The sequence below is a fragment of the Papio anubis genome, chromosome 1 (genome assembly GCF_008728515.1).
Source record: "Papio anubis isolate 15944 chromosome 1, Panubis1.0, whole genome shotgun sequence".
NCBI classification, from domain to species: domain Eukaryota; kingdom Metazoa; phylum Chordata; class Mammalia; order Primates; family Cercopithecidae; genus Papio; species Papio anubis.
In genome coordinates, this window is record NC_044976.1 from 37,134,001 (window position 1) to 37,150,178 (window position 16,178).

Sequence of the window (16,178 nt, forward strand, 5' to 3'; positions counted from 1 at the left end):
CCGAACGGAAGCTGTAGAGGACTTGGCAGGTCATGACCCCTGGGGGAAGATGGGGCTGGGAATTCCCACCATCCCCACTGCTACCACGAGGACTCTAGGTGGACACAAGCGTCCAAGACGGGAAAAGCATTTGCCTCTTTGAGAAGCCGGAAGACTAAATTAGGCTCACCTTCCCTTCTTCGCCTCACCCAGAAGGGCCCTGGCAAGGCCAACACCCTTACAACAACTCCTTTTCCATGGCAGACACTTTTAGTTGTGAGCTTGTGCCACTTGCCTAGCTGCATTCAAACAGGGAGCTTTTAAATATCTGAATTGTTTTTTCTAAACAGCTGGCCCCACCCATTCGTTGGTACCAGGCGGGCCCCTGCCGGGGCTGAGACCAGCCTTGATGTGGCTGGGAAGCTCAGGAGGCTGGGCAGTGGGCTGTGCTGGGTGTAGCCAATTGCTGCCCAGCTGGGCCTGGCATGGAGACTTTTGGTGGTGTTGCTAGGCGCCTGGGTAATTGGAGAGGCCAGGATTGGGCCTCTGGGCCACAGAGCTTAGCAGCCTCCTTCATCACACTGCAAACCGTCATTATGTCAGAGGCCTGCAGCAATCTCTCTGAGGTTACAGCCTGAAAGGATGCTTTTTTAGCTACAGAAATTAAGAACTGGCTTTTCAATATTACAGGTTTGTGGTTGTGGTTGTTTTCTTTTGGCTACGTTTCTGAGGATACACTTGGAATAAATAGGCAAAAGATTTAAAAACAAAAAATGCCTTCACAAACGCCCATTTCCAAAAGCTTTGCTTTCTCCTGAAGCAAAGCACACTTGACCTCAGCAGTTAGGGCAACTAAGGTAGACAACTCTGCTTCCTGAGCTCTCTCCATGGTCCACTCCGTGTCAAAAGCTTCTTCCTTGAAACTTCACGGGTGGGCTGTGGTTCAGGGTAGGGGGACCAGAGAGAACCCCAGTCACGTGCAGGGCCTCTCACGGAATCATTTCTTCAAGTCCCTCCCATTCAAAGACCATCACAATACCTCAGCCTTCTCACTCTACAGAACCACTTTCGCTTATATTATTTTCTGGATCCTCCCATCTGCTCTGTGAAGAAGACATCTTTATTATTCCCATTTTGTAGGTGAACAACTAGGGCAAAAAAGAGGCATCCATGATTACATACCTAGTGACAGCAAAGCTGGAGCACAAACCCAGGAACCTCAGACCAGAGTCTGGGCCACCCCACAGCTATGTAACATATTACATATATTTGTGTACCCTGTTATAAGTATTTGTGATGGTGATAATAATACACACTGGTGTAGAAGACATAGGAATTTCATCCTGTATCTCGTATTATCCTAAACACATCATCTTTGTTGGTTGTGATTGGGCCTTCAAAGCTGTGGTGTGTGCACTAAGGGATATAGTCTGAAAGAATTCTCAAAGACAGACACATTATTTGCATGAGTTAACAGACCTAGCACACCAGAGCACAAGGCTGAAGGAAAACAGTGACCGTGAGGCACTTACCCCTTAATTCAAGGACAGTTGGCTCAGGCCCTTAAGTAAGGAGACAAAATCATGGCTTTCAATAGATATTTGTGAGCATTTTTCAAAAAAGGCTTTCACTGCCTCATCTAGAATTTTTTTTCAATAGTGGTCCATTGATAATGACCAACCATCTGGCTTGCACAGGACTAGGAGTTTCTCGGAATGTGCGACTTTTAGTGCTAAAATCGGAGCAAGCCAAGGGTGTTGGTCACCCTGTCATGGACCACCTGCACCAGAATCATCTGGGGAGGTTAGCAGAGATGGCTGGTTCTAATCCTAGGGCACTGGTTCTTCACCCTGGCCTCACATTAGAATCATCTGAGGAGACTTAAATGTGTTTGAGCTCACCCCAGATCGACAGAAACTGGGTCTCTGGGGTGAAGGCCTGGCACTCATGTCTTTTCATGTGCAGCCAAGACTGAAAACTTCTGCCCTAGAGATTTGGATTCAGAGGGCCTGGGCTCAGGTCTTGTTCAGAAATCTGCATGCATTTTTAACAGCTCCCAGGGATTCTTATATACACCATGTTTCGACAACCAGTGAATGCTTATGTGATGTGTGCATCCAATGGTAGCATTCCCTGAATGCCTTGTATGTGTTACATTCTGAAAACACATGGGGAAAAAAAAAATGGAAAGAAAAAGAAACCACCTCCTGTTCTCCAGGCCCTCTCTATTCAGTGGGGAATAAAGACCTATAAATTGTTCCAACATAGCATACTGTGGTTTAGATTTAAAAGTGGGTCAGCGCCATCAGCATGGTTAGGGCTATTCAGTTCCCAGAAGCCAAGTATGGTAGACTAAAGATGGAGCATATAATTTTCCATTCCTCTCACCAAGAGATATGGTTTGGGTTTGTTTCTCCTCTCCTTAAGTCTGGGCCAGCCCTGTGACTGGTTTTGACCATTACTACGTGGCAGAAGGTGTGCTGGGTACTTTGCAGCGCCAGGCCTTAACAGCTATGCAGTCTCCACTTTTGCTCCTTTGGGAATGCTTCCGCTTTGAAGCCTAACACCATATAAGAAGGTTGACTATCTGGAGGCCACCATACTATGAGGAAGCCCAAGGTGCCCACATGGAGAGAGAGGCCATGTAGAAGAGCACGAAGGTAGGAGTCTCTCTGAGCCTGCTCCGGCTCAGGAGGTTGCCTGATTTAAAAAAAAGAAAAAGTCATGTGAAAATAAAGAAAAGCACCAAGGTGCCAGACCTATTAATGGAACCTCCTTGACCTACCAGCCCAGCTCATCCACCAGTTGAATACAGCTATGAATGACCCTAGCTATGACTACATGGAGAACTGCTCAGCGGAACCCTGCTCAAACCCCTGACTTACAGAATTATGACAAAATAAAATGAGTCTTGGTTTTTCTGTTATTTGTTTGTTTTGAGACGAGGTCTGACTCTGTCTCCCAGGATGGAGTGCAGTAGCAGAAACACAGCTCACTGTAAGCTCCACTTCCCTGGTTCAAGGGACTCTTGTGCCTCAGCCTCCTGAGTAGCTGGGACTACAGGTGAGCACCACCATGCCTGACTAATTTTTGTATTTTTTGTAGAGACGGGGTTTCACCATGTTGCCCAAGCTGGTCTTGAACTCCTGAGCTCAGGCGATCCACCCCCCTTGGCCTCCCAAAGTGCTGGAATTATAGGCGTGAGCCACCACACCCATTCTTGTTTTGAGTCACTAAATTTTGGGGTGATCTGTTACACAGTAATAGCTACCAGCATGCCTCATCAGAACCAGAAGACAGAATGACATCTCGTACCATTCTGCCTTTCTTTCCATTCACATTGTTCATCTTTGTATTCTTCCGTTGAGTAGATTACTGATATCTGACCCGAAAATGCCCTCCCAAATTAGTCTTCACTCTGTTTCCACTCCTGCCTCCCTCCAATATGAAACAAAACAAAACCGTGAATCAGAGTGTATCAACTCTCAGCTTAAAAATCCTTCAATGGTTTCCCATTGTCTTTGGGATAAATATAGGATCCTGACGTCAAGTGATAAGATCCTGTATGACCCAGCTCCTACCTTCTTTGTGGAACTCCCTTTCTACTTCTTTCTCCCGACGACTCAGTGCTGCAGCCACAGCGGCGTCTTTCTGTTCCTGGAACACACCGAATCCTCTCCTGCCTCAAAGTCTTTGTACTTGCTATTTCTTCTACCTAGCCCTCCCCATTCCCTACAACGCACACACACAAGGTTGGTCTTGGTCCTTCATAACCCGTAGCACGTCCCTAGGAAGTCTCCCCTGCCCTTGCCTTCCCACACCCCTATAGACTCTACTACATTTCCCCACTTCTATGCTCCCAGCACTTACCATTATCTAAAAATAGTTAGTTTATTTATTGTCTGTCTCCTTCTGCTAGAATATGAGCTCCACAAAAGCAGAAAATATTTCTCAGCAAGTGTTTGCTGAATTAACAATCACACGAATGGAGAAGGAAGGAAAAGGGAAGTATCATGGAAAGAGCTCCGACATTGCAGGAGTCAGAAAATCCTGGTCCTTGCTCTAATTCTGCCCCTGCTTACCTACGGATAAACCACTTCCCCTCACCTAACCAGAAACCTCATCCCCGCCAGCAAACACGTGGCCGGCAATGTTTATCGGTGTCATACACCACAGGTCTTCACAATTTTTTTTTTTTTTTTTTTTTAAGAGATGGAGTCTTGCTCTGTTGCCCAGGCTGGAGTGCAGTGGTGCGATCTCGGCTCACTGCAACCTCCCCGCCTTCTGGGTTCAAGCGATTCTCCTGCCTTAGCCTCCCGAGTAGCTGAGATTACAAGTGCCCATCACTATGCCTGGCTGATTTTTGTATTTTTAGTAGAGACGGGTTTTCATTTGTAGGCCGGGCTGGTCTCAAAATCCTGACCTCAAATGATCCACCCCCTTTGGCCTCCAACAGTGCTGGGATTACAGGAGTGAGCCACCGAGCTGGGCCCACAAGTCTTCACAATCTTTTGTTCATAAATCCCCATAAAATTTTTAAGAATGTCAGGTGTGGTGGCTTATGCATATAATCCCAGCACTTTGGGAAACCGAGGCTGGTGGATCACTTGAGGCCAGGAGTTCGAGACCAGCCTGCCAATGTGGCAAAACCCCGTCTCTATGAAAAACGCAAAAAATTAGCCAGGTATTATGGAGGGTGCCTGTAATCCCAGCTACTCAGGAGGCTGAGGCAAGAGAATCACTTGAACTTAGGAGGCAGAGGTTGCAGTGAGTAGAGATTGTGCCACTGCACTCTAGCCTGGATGACAGAGCAAGACTGTCTCAAAAATAAATAAATAAATAAAAATAAAATGGCCAGGCGTGGTGGTTCACACTTGTAATCCCAGCACTTTGGGAGGAAGAGGCCGGAAGATCATGAGGTCAGGAGTTCAAGACCAGCCTGGCCAACATAGTGAAACCCCGTCTGTACTAAAAATACAAAAAAATTAGCCAGGCGTGGTGGTGGGCACCTGTAATCCCAGCTGCTCAGGAAGCTGAGGCAGGAGAATCACTGGAACCCAGGAGGCGGAGGTTGCAGTGAGCTGAGATCACACCACTGCACTCCAGCCTGGGTGACAGAGCTAGGCTCAGTCTCAAAAAAAAAAAAAAAAATTTAAGAAGCTCTGTTCTCTCTCATACATTTTAAAGGTTAATAACTACAATTATTTTTTACAAGTTAAAATCAGCTCCAAGATCAAATCTTTTGTCATACTCTTTGTTAGAGACATGTTTTAAATATATTTTCATCCAAACCTTAGAGCTACAGATTTTATTTGTTCAGTTTATAGAAAATGTCTACCACATAATCCAGTTGGCAAAGTCTGTCCTCACTGTCAAACCAATTAGCCAAATCAAACAGATTTTCTGTCCATAAGAAAATCTACCTTTATTTTTAAAAGGTTCCATAAATGCATTAATTTGCATCCCCATGACAACTGGCTCATGTCTCAATTCTAATTTTATAATACATAAATAAAGAGCTAAAGCACTTAAGTTTAATATAGCATAATGACTAAAAGCACAATTTCTAGAGGAATTCAAAGGTGTCTGGAATTCAAATTCTGATTTCACCACTTAACACCTCTGTGACCTTGGGCAACTTATTAAACCTCTTTGTGCCTTGGGAGCATCATCTGTAAAAGGAGGGTGGTAAATGTCTACTTTATAGATTCAGTATGAGTATTGAATTAGTTTATTATCTGTAAAACCCTTAGAACAGTGTCTGGCACATAATTAGCATTGAGCAAATTTTTCATTTTGTTTTGTTTTGAGACAGGGTCTCATTCTGTTACCCAGGCTGGAGCACAGTGGCATGATCTCAGCTCACTATAACCTCTGTCTCCCGGGTTCAAGCGATACTCCCACTTTAGCCTCTCAAGTAGCTGAGATTACAGGTGTGCACCACCACACCTGGCTAACTTCTGTATTTTTTGGTAGAGATAGAGTTTAGCCATGTTTCCCATGCTGGTCTCAAACTCTCAAACTGAGCTCAAGCGATCTGCCCGCCACGGTCTCCCTTAGTATTGAGGTTACATGAGCCACCACACCTGGCCCTATTTGGGTTTTGTTTTGTTTTGTTTTGAGACAGGGTCTTGCTTTATTGCCCAGGCTGAAGTGCAGTGATGCAAACCCAGCTCACTGAAGCTTCGACCTCTTGAGCTCAAGATATCCTCCCACCTCAGCCTCCCAAATAGCTAGGACCACAGGCACCTGCCACCATGCCCGGCAAATCTTATAGAGACGAGGTCTCGTCACATTACCCAGGCTGGATTCAAACTCCTGGGCTCAAGTGATCCTCTCACTTCGACCTTCCTAAGTGCTGGGATTGCAGGAATGAGCCACTGTGCCCAGTCTAAACAAGTATTTTTATTTATTTTTATTTTTTATTTTCTGGCTTTACTTAATCAGCTTCCTCAGGTTGAATAAACAAGAATTTCTTTTGGTTTGTTGGTTTTTTGGGGTTTTTTTGAGATGGAGTCTCACTCTGTTGCCCAGGCTGGAGTGCAGCAGCATGACCTTGGCTCACTCCAACCTCCATCTCCTGGGGTCAAGCGATTCTCCTGCCTCAGCCTCCTGAGTAGCTGGGATTATAGGCGCGTGCCACCACGCCCAGCTAATTTTTGTTTTTTTGGGTTTTTTGTTTTTTTTTTTTTGAGACGGAGTTTTGCTCTTGTCACCCAGGCTGATACAATGCACTTTTCATAAAAATCTCAGCAGGCTTTTTGTAGAAATTGACATGCTGATACTAAAATGTATTTGGAAATACAAAAGACCTTCAATAGTAAAAACAATTTTAAAAAAGAAGAACCAAGTTGAAAGACTTATACTACCCGGTGGCAAGACTTACTATAAAGTAACAATGGTATTGGCCTAAGAATAGACATATATATCAATAGAACAGAACAGAGATTGCCGAAATTGATTGATAGATCAATTGATTTTCAACAAAGGATGCCAAAGTAATTGATTTTTTTTTTCTTTTCTTTTCTTTTCTTTTCTTTTTTTTTCTTTTTCTTTTTTCTTTTTTTTTTTTTTTTTGACACAGTCTTGCTCTATTGCCCAGGCTGGAGTGCAATGGTGCGATCTCAGCTCACTGCCACCTCCACTTCCTGGGTTCAAGCGATTCTCCTGCCTCAGCCTCCCAAATAGCTGGGATTACAGGCACCCACCACCACACCCAGCTAATTTTTGTATTTTTAGTAGAGATGGGATTTCACCATGTTGGCCAGGCTAGTCTTGAGCTCCTGACTCGTGATCCACCCACCTTGGCCTCCCAAAGTGCTGGGATTACAAGCGTGAGCCACTGCACCTGGCAATTTTTGTATTTTTAGTAGAGACGAGGTTTCACCATGTTGGCCAGGCTGGTCTCGAACTCCTGACCTCAAGTCATCCACCCAACTCGGCCTCCCAAAGTGCTAGAATTATAGGCGTGAGCCACCGCACCTGGTGAACAAGGATTCTTTTCTTTTCTTTTCTTTTCTTTTTTTTTTTTTGAGATGAAGTTTTGCTCTTATCACCCAGGCTGGAGTGCAATGGCGTGATCTTGGCTCACTGCAACGCCCACCTCCCGGGTTCAAGCAATCCTCCTGCCTCAGCCTCCTGAGTAGCTGGGATTACAGGCACCCAGCACTAGACCCAGCTAGTTTTGTATTTTTAGTAGAGACGGGGTTTCTCCATGTTGGTCAGGCTGGTCTCAAACTCCTGACCTCAGGTGATCAGCCCGCCTTGGCCTCCCAAAGTGCTGGGATTACAGGCAAGAGCCACTGAGCCTGGCCGAATATTCTTAAATAAAACAAATACTACGAGTCTGTAGTAGAAACACAGCACCCTTTAGTTTCTCCTGCCTGATCTCTCTTTACTTGCTATCTCTCAGGAACAGAGCATTCTCTAACTGTCATTTTGAACAATAGACCTTGTTCAATGAATTTGGGATGGACAGAGGTGTAACTTTCTTATAAAGCCAAAGAAGAGAAACAATGAAAACAGAGTTGAAAAGCAGAACTTAAAAGAATCCAGACAAGCAGATGACTTTTAGGCAAAAGTCCCTGCAGAAGTTGAGAATCTGGAAATGGATTCCTTTAATGTTATACCGTGCCCCCTGCATCCCCAATTCCAGGACCACTGGCTAGTTTGACACACCCTCCCTGGACACATTTGGAGCGAGATATAATTCCTGGAAACCCTTCTACAACTCCATCTGTAGCTCTCTGGCGTAGGATAGCACAAGGTACTGCAAGTAATATCCTTGAACTTATTCCAGATTATACAAAAGTAAAGTATTCATAAATTTCAAGACTTTTATTAGAAGGAACAGATTCGCTGTGACCCAGTATAGAGCTGAGGATAAAGTACCAGTCCTCAGGAACAGGCCAACTCAAGAGACCCTTCATGAACAAACCATGATGAAGTCTTAAAAAGGAAGATTAATTTCCATAGATAGGTGGGGACCCATCAGGTCTGAAAACCTTGGCGTCATCATATCCTCGGCCCCCACACATCAGCCTCACTTCTGAAATGCAAATCAGGTGGTGTCACTCTCATTGCTAAATTTTTTTTTTTGAGACAGTGTCTCGCTCTGTTGCCCAGGCTGGAGTACGGTGGCGTGATCTTGGCTCACTGCAACCTCTGCCTCCTGCATTCAAGCGATTCTCTTCCCTCAACCTCCCAAGTGACTGAGACTACAGGTACACACCACCATACCCAGCTAATTTTGGGGGGTTTTTGTTGTTGTTGTTGTTGTTTTTTAGTAGAGACTGGGTTTCACCACATTGGCCAGACTGGTCTCGAACTCCTGACCTTGTGATCCACCCGCCTCAGTCTCCCAAAGTGCTGGGATTAGAGGCGTGAGCCACCATACCTGGCCAAAATCTTTTCAATGGGTATCCAATGTCCTTAGTTTAAAGCCTAGGTTCCTTAATGAGGCACAGAAAGGCCTCATGACCTGAACCCTTCCTATTTTTCCACCTTCATTTCTTTCCATTTCCCCAAATACACCCTATGCCCCAGCCACACTGAGCCCCTAGCAGTTCCAGCTCCCACTCTCCACGAGGTCTTTTCATGAGCTCCTCCCTCTGCTAGAACATCTTCCCCCCCGCCCCATTTGTTGTCTCAGGGAAGTATTAACACCCCCTTTAAGACTCTGTTCCTTACTATCACATTTAGGATCAAGTTAAAGAAAAGAAAAAGAAAAAATTTTAATAAAAAAACAAAACTAAAAGACTCTGTCCTTTACAACTTCTCTGCAAAGCCTTATTGACCATCTAATATGTACTTAGCATTGTGTTAGGTACTGCGGATGCATGGTAGAATTAAATGCTTTTCTTAGTTCCGTCAGCAACCTCTGCTTGTGTCTAGAGCATCATTGTCTTCTTTGTATAATAACTGTCTCCTCTACAAGGCTGTGAGCATTCTGAGGACAGGACTTCCACGTTACTCATCTTTGACTCCCTATTACCTAGTCCATGGAATGCATCAGTAAACATTTGTCAAATTTATTTACTCACAAAGAATTCATTGAAAATTTTTGTATCAGGAATGAATGAGGTGCTGAACGAACAGGATTATAAAACTGAATGAACAGGATCATGCCCATGATCTCTGTCCTTTTGAAACCTTGCAGTCTCAGGGGATAAACAGAGCACTTGATTTAATGAATGATGTAGGAATGAGTGAATGAGTTAACGAATCAGGGAAGGAGTCTGGATGCAGCAGCCCAGAGCAGGAGATCTACAGGAAGTCAACGACCAGTGTCTAGGGAGGTAGTTGGGGAATGCTGATGCCCTTTTGATCTTTCTTTTTTTCTTTTCCTTGAGAGGAGATAGTCTTGCTCTGTCACCCGGGCTGGAGTGCAGTGGCCTGATCTCAGCTCACGGCAACCTTGACGTCTCAGGCTCAAGTGATCCTCCCATTTCAGCCTACAAAGTAGCTGAGACAGGCCGAGCATAGTGGCTCATGCCTGTAATCCCCACACTTTGAGAGGCCAAGGCAGGTGGATCCCTTGAGTCCAGGAGTTTGAGACCATCCTGGGCAACATGATGAAACCTTGTCTTTACCAAAAATACAACAACAACAAAAGTTAGCCGGGCATGATGGTGTGCACCTATAGTCCCAGCTATTCAGGAGGCTGAGGTGAGAGAATCAACTGAGTTGGGGATGCCGCCACTGCACTCCAGCCTGGGCCACAGAGTGAGACTCTGTCTCAAAAAACAAAGTAGCTGAGACTACAGGCGCACACCACCACGCCAGGCTAATTTTGTTTTTTTTTTTTTTTTTGTAGAGAAGAGGTCTCACTGTGTTGCCCAGGCCAGTCTCAAACTACTGGACTCAAGCAATTCTCCTACCTTGGCCTCCTAAAGTGCTGGGATTACAGGTGTGAGCCACCATGCCAGGCCTTCTTTTTTTGAGATAGGGTCTCACTTGTTGCCCAGGCTGGCTTTGAACTCCTGGCTTCAAGCAATCCTCCTCCCTCAGCCTCCCAAAATGTTCGGACTACTAGGCATGAGCCACCGCCCCCAGCCCGGTCTTTCTAATACAGAGAAACTTGAAAGACAGCAAGCACCACAGCAAAAAGCATGGAGTTTAGAGTCTGACCTAGACTTGAATTCTGGATCCATTTCTTATTAGCCATGTGACCTTAGGCAAATCCCTTAACCTGTTTGTATCTTCATTGCCCCATCTATGAAATGGTGTTAATAATAATATAAGAAGATTATGATTAAATAAGAGAATGCATTTAAAGCCCTTAGCCTGCATCCATAGTTTAGGAATTGGTGGTTCCCATCACTTGCTCAGTGTTGCGTGTGCAAATTCAGAAACACAGCATGTCTGGACTCAGTCCTGGTCCAGTATTTTTACCACAAACCAGCACCTGACACCTTCCCTACTCCCATGCCTATGTGACTTTCCCTTCCTTTTTATTTTATTTTTTAAAGACAAGGCCTCATTTTGTTGCCCAGGCTGGTCTCGAACTCCTGGACTCAAGCAATCCTCCCGCCTTGGCCTCCCAAAATGCTGGGATTACAGGAGTGAGCCATGGAACCCAGCCTTCCCTCTCCCTTCACCACTCCCCCGTCACTGGCCAGTTCTGTTTACATTCTGCCTACGTGCTTTCAAGGCCAGGGGTTGTCTAGCATATCTTTACAAGCCTAAGGTGAGGGAGTTGCTCGTTAGGGAGAGGCATGGCAAGAAGGCGGTCAAAGAGGAAGGGAAAAGCACAGGTGTTTAGGAAGGCTCCACAATGAGCCTGGCACCAGGCTTGGTATTCAACATGCATTGTTCCCTGTCATCTTCATAAAAATATCATTTTGAGACTGGGCGCGGTGGCTCACACCTGTAATCCCAGCACTTTGGGAGGCCGAGGTGAGCGGATCATGAGGTCAGGTGATCGAGACCATCCTGGCTAACACGGTGAAACCCTGTCTCTACTAAAAATACAAAAAATTAGCTGAGTGTGGTGGCGGGCGCCTATAGTCCCAGCTACTCGGGAGGCTGAGGCAGGAGAATGGCATGAACCCGCGAGGAGGAGCTTGCAGTGAGCCGAGATCTCACCACTGCACTACAGCCTGGGCGACGAGCAAGACTCCATCTCAAAAAAAAATATATATATCATTTTGAGCTGGCCCCCGTGGCTCAGTTAACTCAGGAAGCTGAGGCAAGAGGACTGCTCGAGCACGGGAGTTTGAAGTTGTAGTAAGCTATGATCAGCCACTGTACATAGCTGGGCAATGTAGTAAGACCCTGTCTCTTTAAAAAAAAAAAAATTATAGCTGAGGAAACCGAGGCTTGGGAGGTAAACAGAAAATATGGGATATAAAGCCAGTCTCCCCGTGACTCCAAAATAATTTTCTACTCTACCATGCTGCCCACCAGCTTGTAGATAATCATCAAATGTTTGAGGAATAAATTTCAGTTTTCTTATTCCCAAGAGGAGCAGAAATTGTGCAGCCCTCCCTCCAGAGTATCCAGGTGTATGCTTAAACAGTGATGAACAAACAAATGAACACTAATGAATAAATGAAACATTGAGTGAAATCTCTCTGATACCCACACCAGGAAGAAGGAAACAAATAACCCTGGAGGAGCCGCCTTGCAGGAAGACGTGGAGACTGTCTCCGTGGCTGTGGTCTCCAGTGTCCAGGTCAGCAAAGGGCTAGGAACTGGCTTAGTTGGAGTTAGAAAAACTTAGGAGGGTAGGGGATGCTGGGGAGAACGTGATGGCTGGAGAGAAAGCCAGTGTGAAGGGCAGGGAAGAAGAATGAAATTACCCTGTCCCCATCCTCAGCCCTTCCCTGCCATTTCCCTCGGGAAGGTAGCCCCTGACTCTTGGCCCAACATGCTGCCAGCTTTTAAAATGGAAGTAGTAGGATCCAAAGCGGCCACACCAGGAGGTCACTCCAGAAGAGGGGTTACCAAGGGAGCACCCCACACGTCCCTCCTCCTTCCTGCACAGCACCCTCGGCCCTGCACTTCCTGCTGCTGCCCCCTTGTCCTAACACGGGACTCCCTCCACTCCCCACCAGCTCCCATATCTTACCCTGAAAGACCAAGGTAGGGGCGTCCCAGGCCACGCCCGCCGGTCCTTGTGTTCCAGGCTTCCTGGGCCAAGGGGTTGCCCGCTGCCCTGAAGCTCCCTCTCTGCCAGGTGCTCCTCAGTCCCTCCCCAAACAAAAATCCTCCAGACAGGTTCCAAAGCTGCCCAGCCCAGGAAGAGGGAGCCTGAGGAAATCCCCTCCCAGCCGGGCTGGGCCAGCCTGCTTGGCAGTCTTGCTTCTGGGCTGGCCCTGGATGAATGAGCCCTCCCCTTCGTCTGCTTGGGTCTTAGCCAGGGAGCTGGTGGCAGCCTCTACTCTTTCTCCAGGGCACTGAGCTCCATTCGTCCTCCAAGTCCTGCCCTCCTGCTTCAGGCCTGGGTCGCCTGCTCTCCACTCTCAGCTCTCTGACACCTCAACTGGGTGGTCTCTATCACTCTGCATTTGGTTATGCTTCAGTGTGAAGCCAGGCCTGTATTGGGCACTAGGGTGGGTGACTTGATGATCCTCAGCAGAGATTTAGTCCACGGAAGAATTGATGATGCCATGGCCCCTGGTGAAATAGCTTTGCCAGCTCTGATTATTCATTCAAAGCATTTTGAGAATAACTGGCCTTGTGCGAGGCCCTGAGGATGAAGAGGTAGACTAACGGGATCCCTGACCTCCTACTCTACGAGGAAGACAAAGAATGAAGCTCTAAGTAGACGCTGCTCAAGATTCGGGCAGAAGGTGGCCAGGCGCAGTGGCCCACACCTGTAATCCCAGCGCTTTGGGAGGTTGAGGCGGGTGGATCACCTGAAGGTGGGAGTTCAAGACCAGCCTGATCAACACGGAGAAACCCCGTCTCTACTAAAAATCCAAAATTAGCCAGGCATGGTGGTGCATGCCTGTAATCCCAGCCACTCAGGAGGCTGAGGCAGGAGAATCGCTTGAACCCGGGAGGTGGAGGTTGCGGTGAGCCAAGATCGCGCCATTGCACTCCAGCCTGGGCAACAAGAGCGAAACTCCATCTCAAAAAAAAAAAAAAAATTCAGGCAGAAGGGACCAGGGAGGACTCCCGCTGTGTGGAAGTGTTAAGATGGCTTTTGAAAGATGAACAGGGGTTTTCCAGAATTGTGAGCAGGGAAGGGGAGCACAGGATGACAGAAGAGGCCATGGGAAGGGACGGAATTCAGCAGGAACTACTCAACGTTCAGAATTGTAAGTAGGGAGTGTCAGATCAGGAAGGGCCTTGTGTGCCTTGGTAAACGGTTTGGACTGTGTCCTATAGGTTCTGGGGAGTCACAGAAAGGTGTTTATTTGTTTGTTTGTTCGTTCATTCGTTTGTTTGTTGGAATACAGGGTCTCTCTGGGAGGCAGAGGTTGCAGTGAGCCGAGATTGTACCACTGCACTCCAGCCTGGGCGACAGAGTGAGATTACATCTCAAAAAAAAAAAAATGGGATCTCTCTCAGTTACACAGGCTAGAGTGCGGTGGTGCAGTCATAGCTTGAAACAGCCTTGGCCGGGCGCGGTGGCTCAAGACTGTAATCCCAGCACTTTGGGAGGCCGAGACGGGCGGATCACGAGGTCAGGAGATCAAGACCATCCTGGTTAACACGGTGAAACCCCATCTCTACTAAAAAATACAAAAAAAACTAGCCGGGCGAGGTGGCGGGCGCCTGTAATCCCAGCTACTGGGGAGGCTGAGGCAGGAGAATGGCGTAAACCCGGGAGGCGGAGCTTGCAGTGATCTGAGATCCGGCCACTGCACTCCAGCCTGGGCGACAGAGCCAGACTCCCTCTCAAAAAAAAAAAAAGAAAAAGAAAAAGAAACAGCCTTGAACTGCTGGGCTCAAGTGATCCTCCCACTTCAGCATCCTGTGTAGCTGGGACTACAGGCACGCACACCATGGCTAGCCAGTTTTTAAATTTTTTGTAGAGATGGAATTTCACTATGTTGCCCACGGTGATCACGAACTCCTGGCCTCAAGAGATCCTCCCGCCCCAACCTCCCAAAACACTGGGATTACAGGTGCTACACCACACCCTGCTACTCACAGATAGCTTTAAACAAGGGACACAAACTATTAGACTGCATTTAAAATAGAACACTGGGGCCAAGTGTGGTGGCTCACACCTGTAATCCCAGCACTTCGGGAGGTTAAGGCTGGAGGATTGCTTAAGCCCAGGAGTTCGAGACCAGCCTGAGCAACATAGTGGCACCTGTCTCTACAAAAAAAATTTTTTTGTTAATTATCCGGGCAATGGTGGTGTGCACATGTAGTCCCAGCTATATTCCAGAGGCTGCAGTGAGAGGATAGCTTGAGCCCAAGAGGTTGAGGCTGCAATGAGCTATGATTACACCACAGCACTCTAGCCTGGATGACAGAGTGAGACCCTGTCTTAAAAAAATAAAAATAAAAATCACTGGGACCTGCAATGTAAAGAAGGGTTTGAAGGGGGCAAGACTAGAGGCAAGAAGACCAGTCAGGCTTGCATGAGTCGGGGCAAGTGATAATGTAGGCCTTATCAAGGCATTGGCTAGGGAGTGGGGGTGGGAGTGAGAGAAAGAAATAGATTCAAGAGATGCTAAGGGGGTACCATTGATGGGACTTAATGAGTAAGGGAGGAGTCTAGGATGACTCTAAGATTTCCAACTGGAATAACTAACTAGGTGGATAGTGGTGCCCACAAATAAGATGGAGAAATCAGAAAGAATGGCCAGGCACGGTGGCTCACACCTGTAATTCCAATAATTTGGGAGGCTGAGGTGGGTGGACCACTTGAGGTCAGGAGTTTGAGACCAGCCTGGCCAACATGGTGAAACCCTGTCTCTGCTAAAAACACAAAAGTTAGCTGGGCATGGTGGTGCCTGCCTGTAATCCCAGCTACTCAGGAGGTTGAGGCAGGAGAATCGCTTGAACCCAGGAGGCGGGGGTTGCAGTGAGCAGAGATCACGCCATTGCACTCCAGTCTGGGCAACAGAGCGAGACTCTGTCTCAAAAGAAAAAGGGTTGGGTGCAGTGACTCATGCTTGTAATCCCAGCACTTTGGGAGGCCAAGGTGGGCGGATCACGAGCTCAGGAGATCGAGACCATCTTGGCTAACACGGTGAAACCCCATCTCTACTAAAAATACAAAAAAATTAGCCAGGCACGGTGGCACGTGCCTATAGTCCCAATACTCAGAGGAGGCTGAGGCACGAGAATTGCTTGAACCTGGAAGGCGGAGGTTGCAGTGAGCTGAGATGGCACCACTACGCTACAGCCTGGGCAACAGAGTGAGACTCCATCTCAAAAAAAAAAAAAAATCAGGATCAGGAAGAAAAGCAATTTGGGGGGAAATGAATTCTGTTCTGGACCTGTTGAGTCAGGGGCACCTGCGGAGATTTCAAGGAGCAGTTGCTCCAGGGATAGATAGGAGTTATGTATCAGTCAGGGTACCAGCAGGATGCAGAAGGCGTCTTCAGCTAGATTTGAAGATCTGGGAAGGGTAAAGGAAGTCATTAAGAGATGTTTAACATCCCGGGATGAACAACAGTGGGAAACCTTAGGCCTGAAGGGACAAGGAGATGCAACATTCACTGAGTCCAGCGGGAGCTGGAGCTGTGGACAAGGACCCCTGGCAGAGCCGCGGTTGTGGAGAAGGCAGC

At 47.1% G+C, this 16,178-nt stretch overlaps 1 protein-coding gene across 2 annotated transcripts in view; it reads right to left on the minus strand.

The window, feature by feature from the left end:
• The window catches only part of RHBDL2 (rhomboid like 2), a 56,402-nt gene extending 43,408 nt beyond the window's left edge, over window positions 1–12,994 (minus strand). Inside the window, exon 1 of one of the 2 annotated variants that reach the window (XM_031667119.1) lies at window positions 12,551–12,994. Coding sequence is in view for 1 of the 2 variants with exons in the window: in XM_031667116.1 (XP_031522976.1) it covers window positions 170–284 (115 nt within the window). In the remaining variant the exon portion in view is untranslated. Of the gene's footprint in view, window positions 1–169; window positions 2,956–12,550 lie in introns of those variants that run through there. The other variant, XM_031667116.1, reaches the window with a different exon arrangement.
• Between the last annotated feature and the right edge of the window lie 3,184 nt (window positions 12,995–16,178).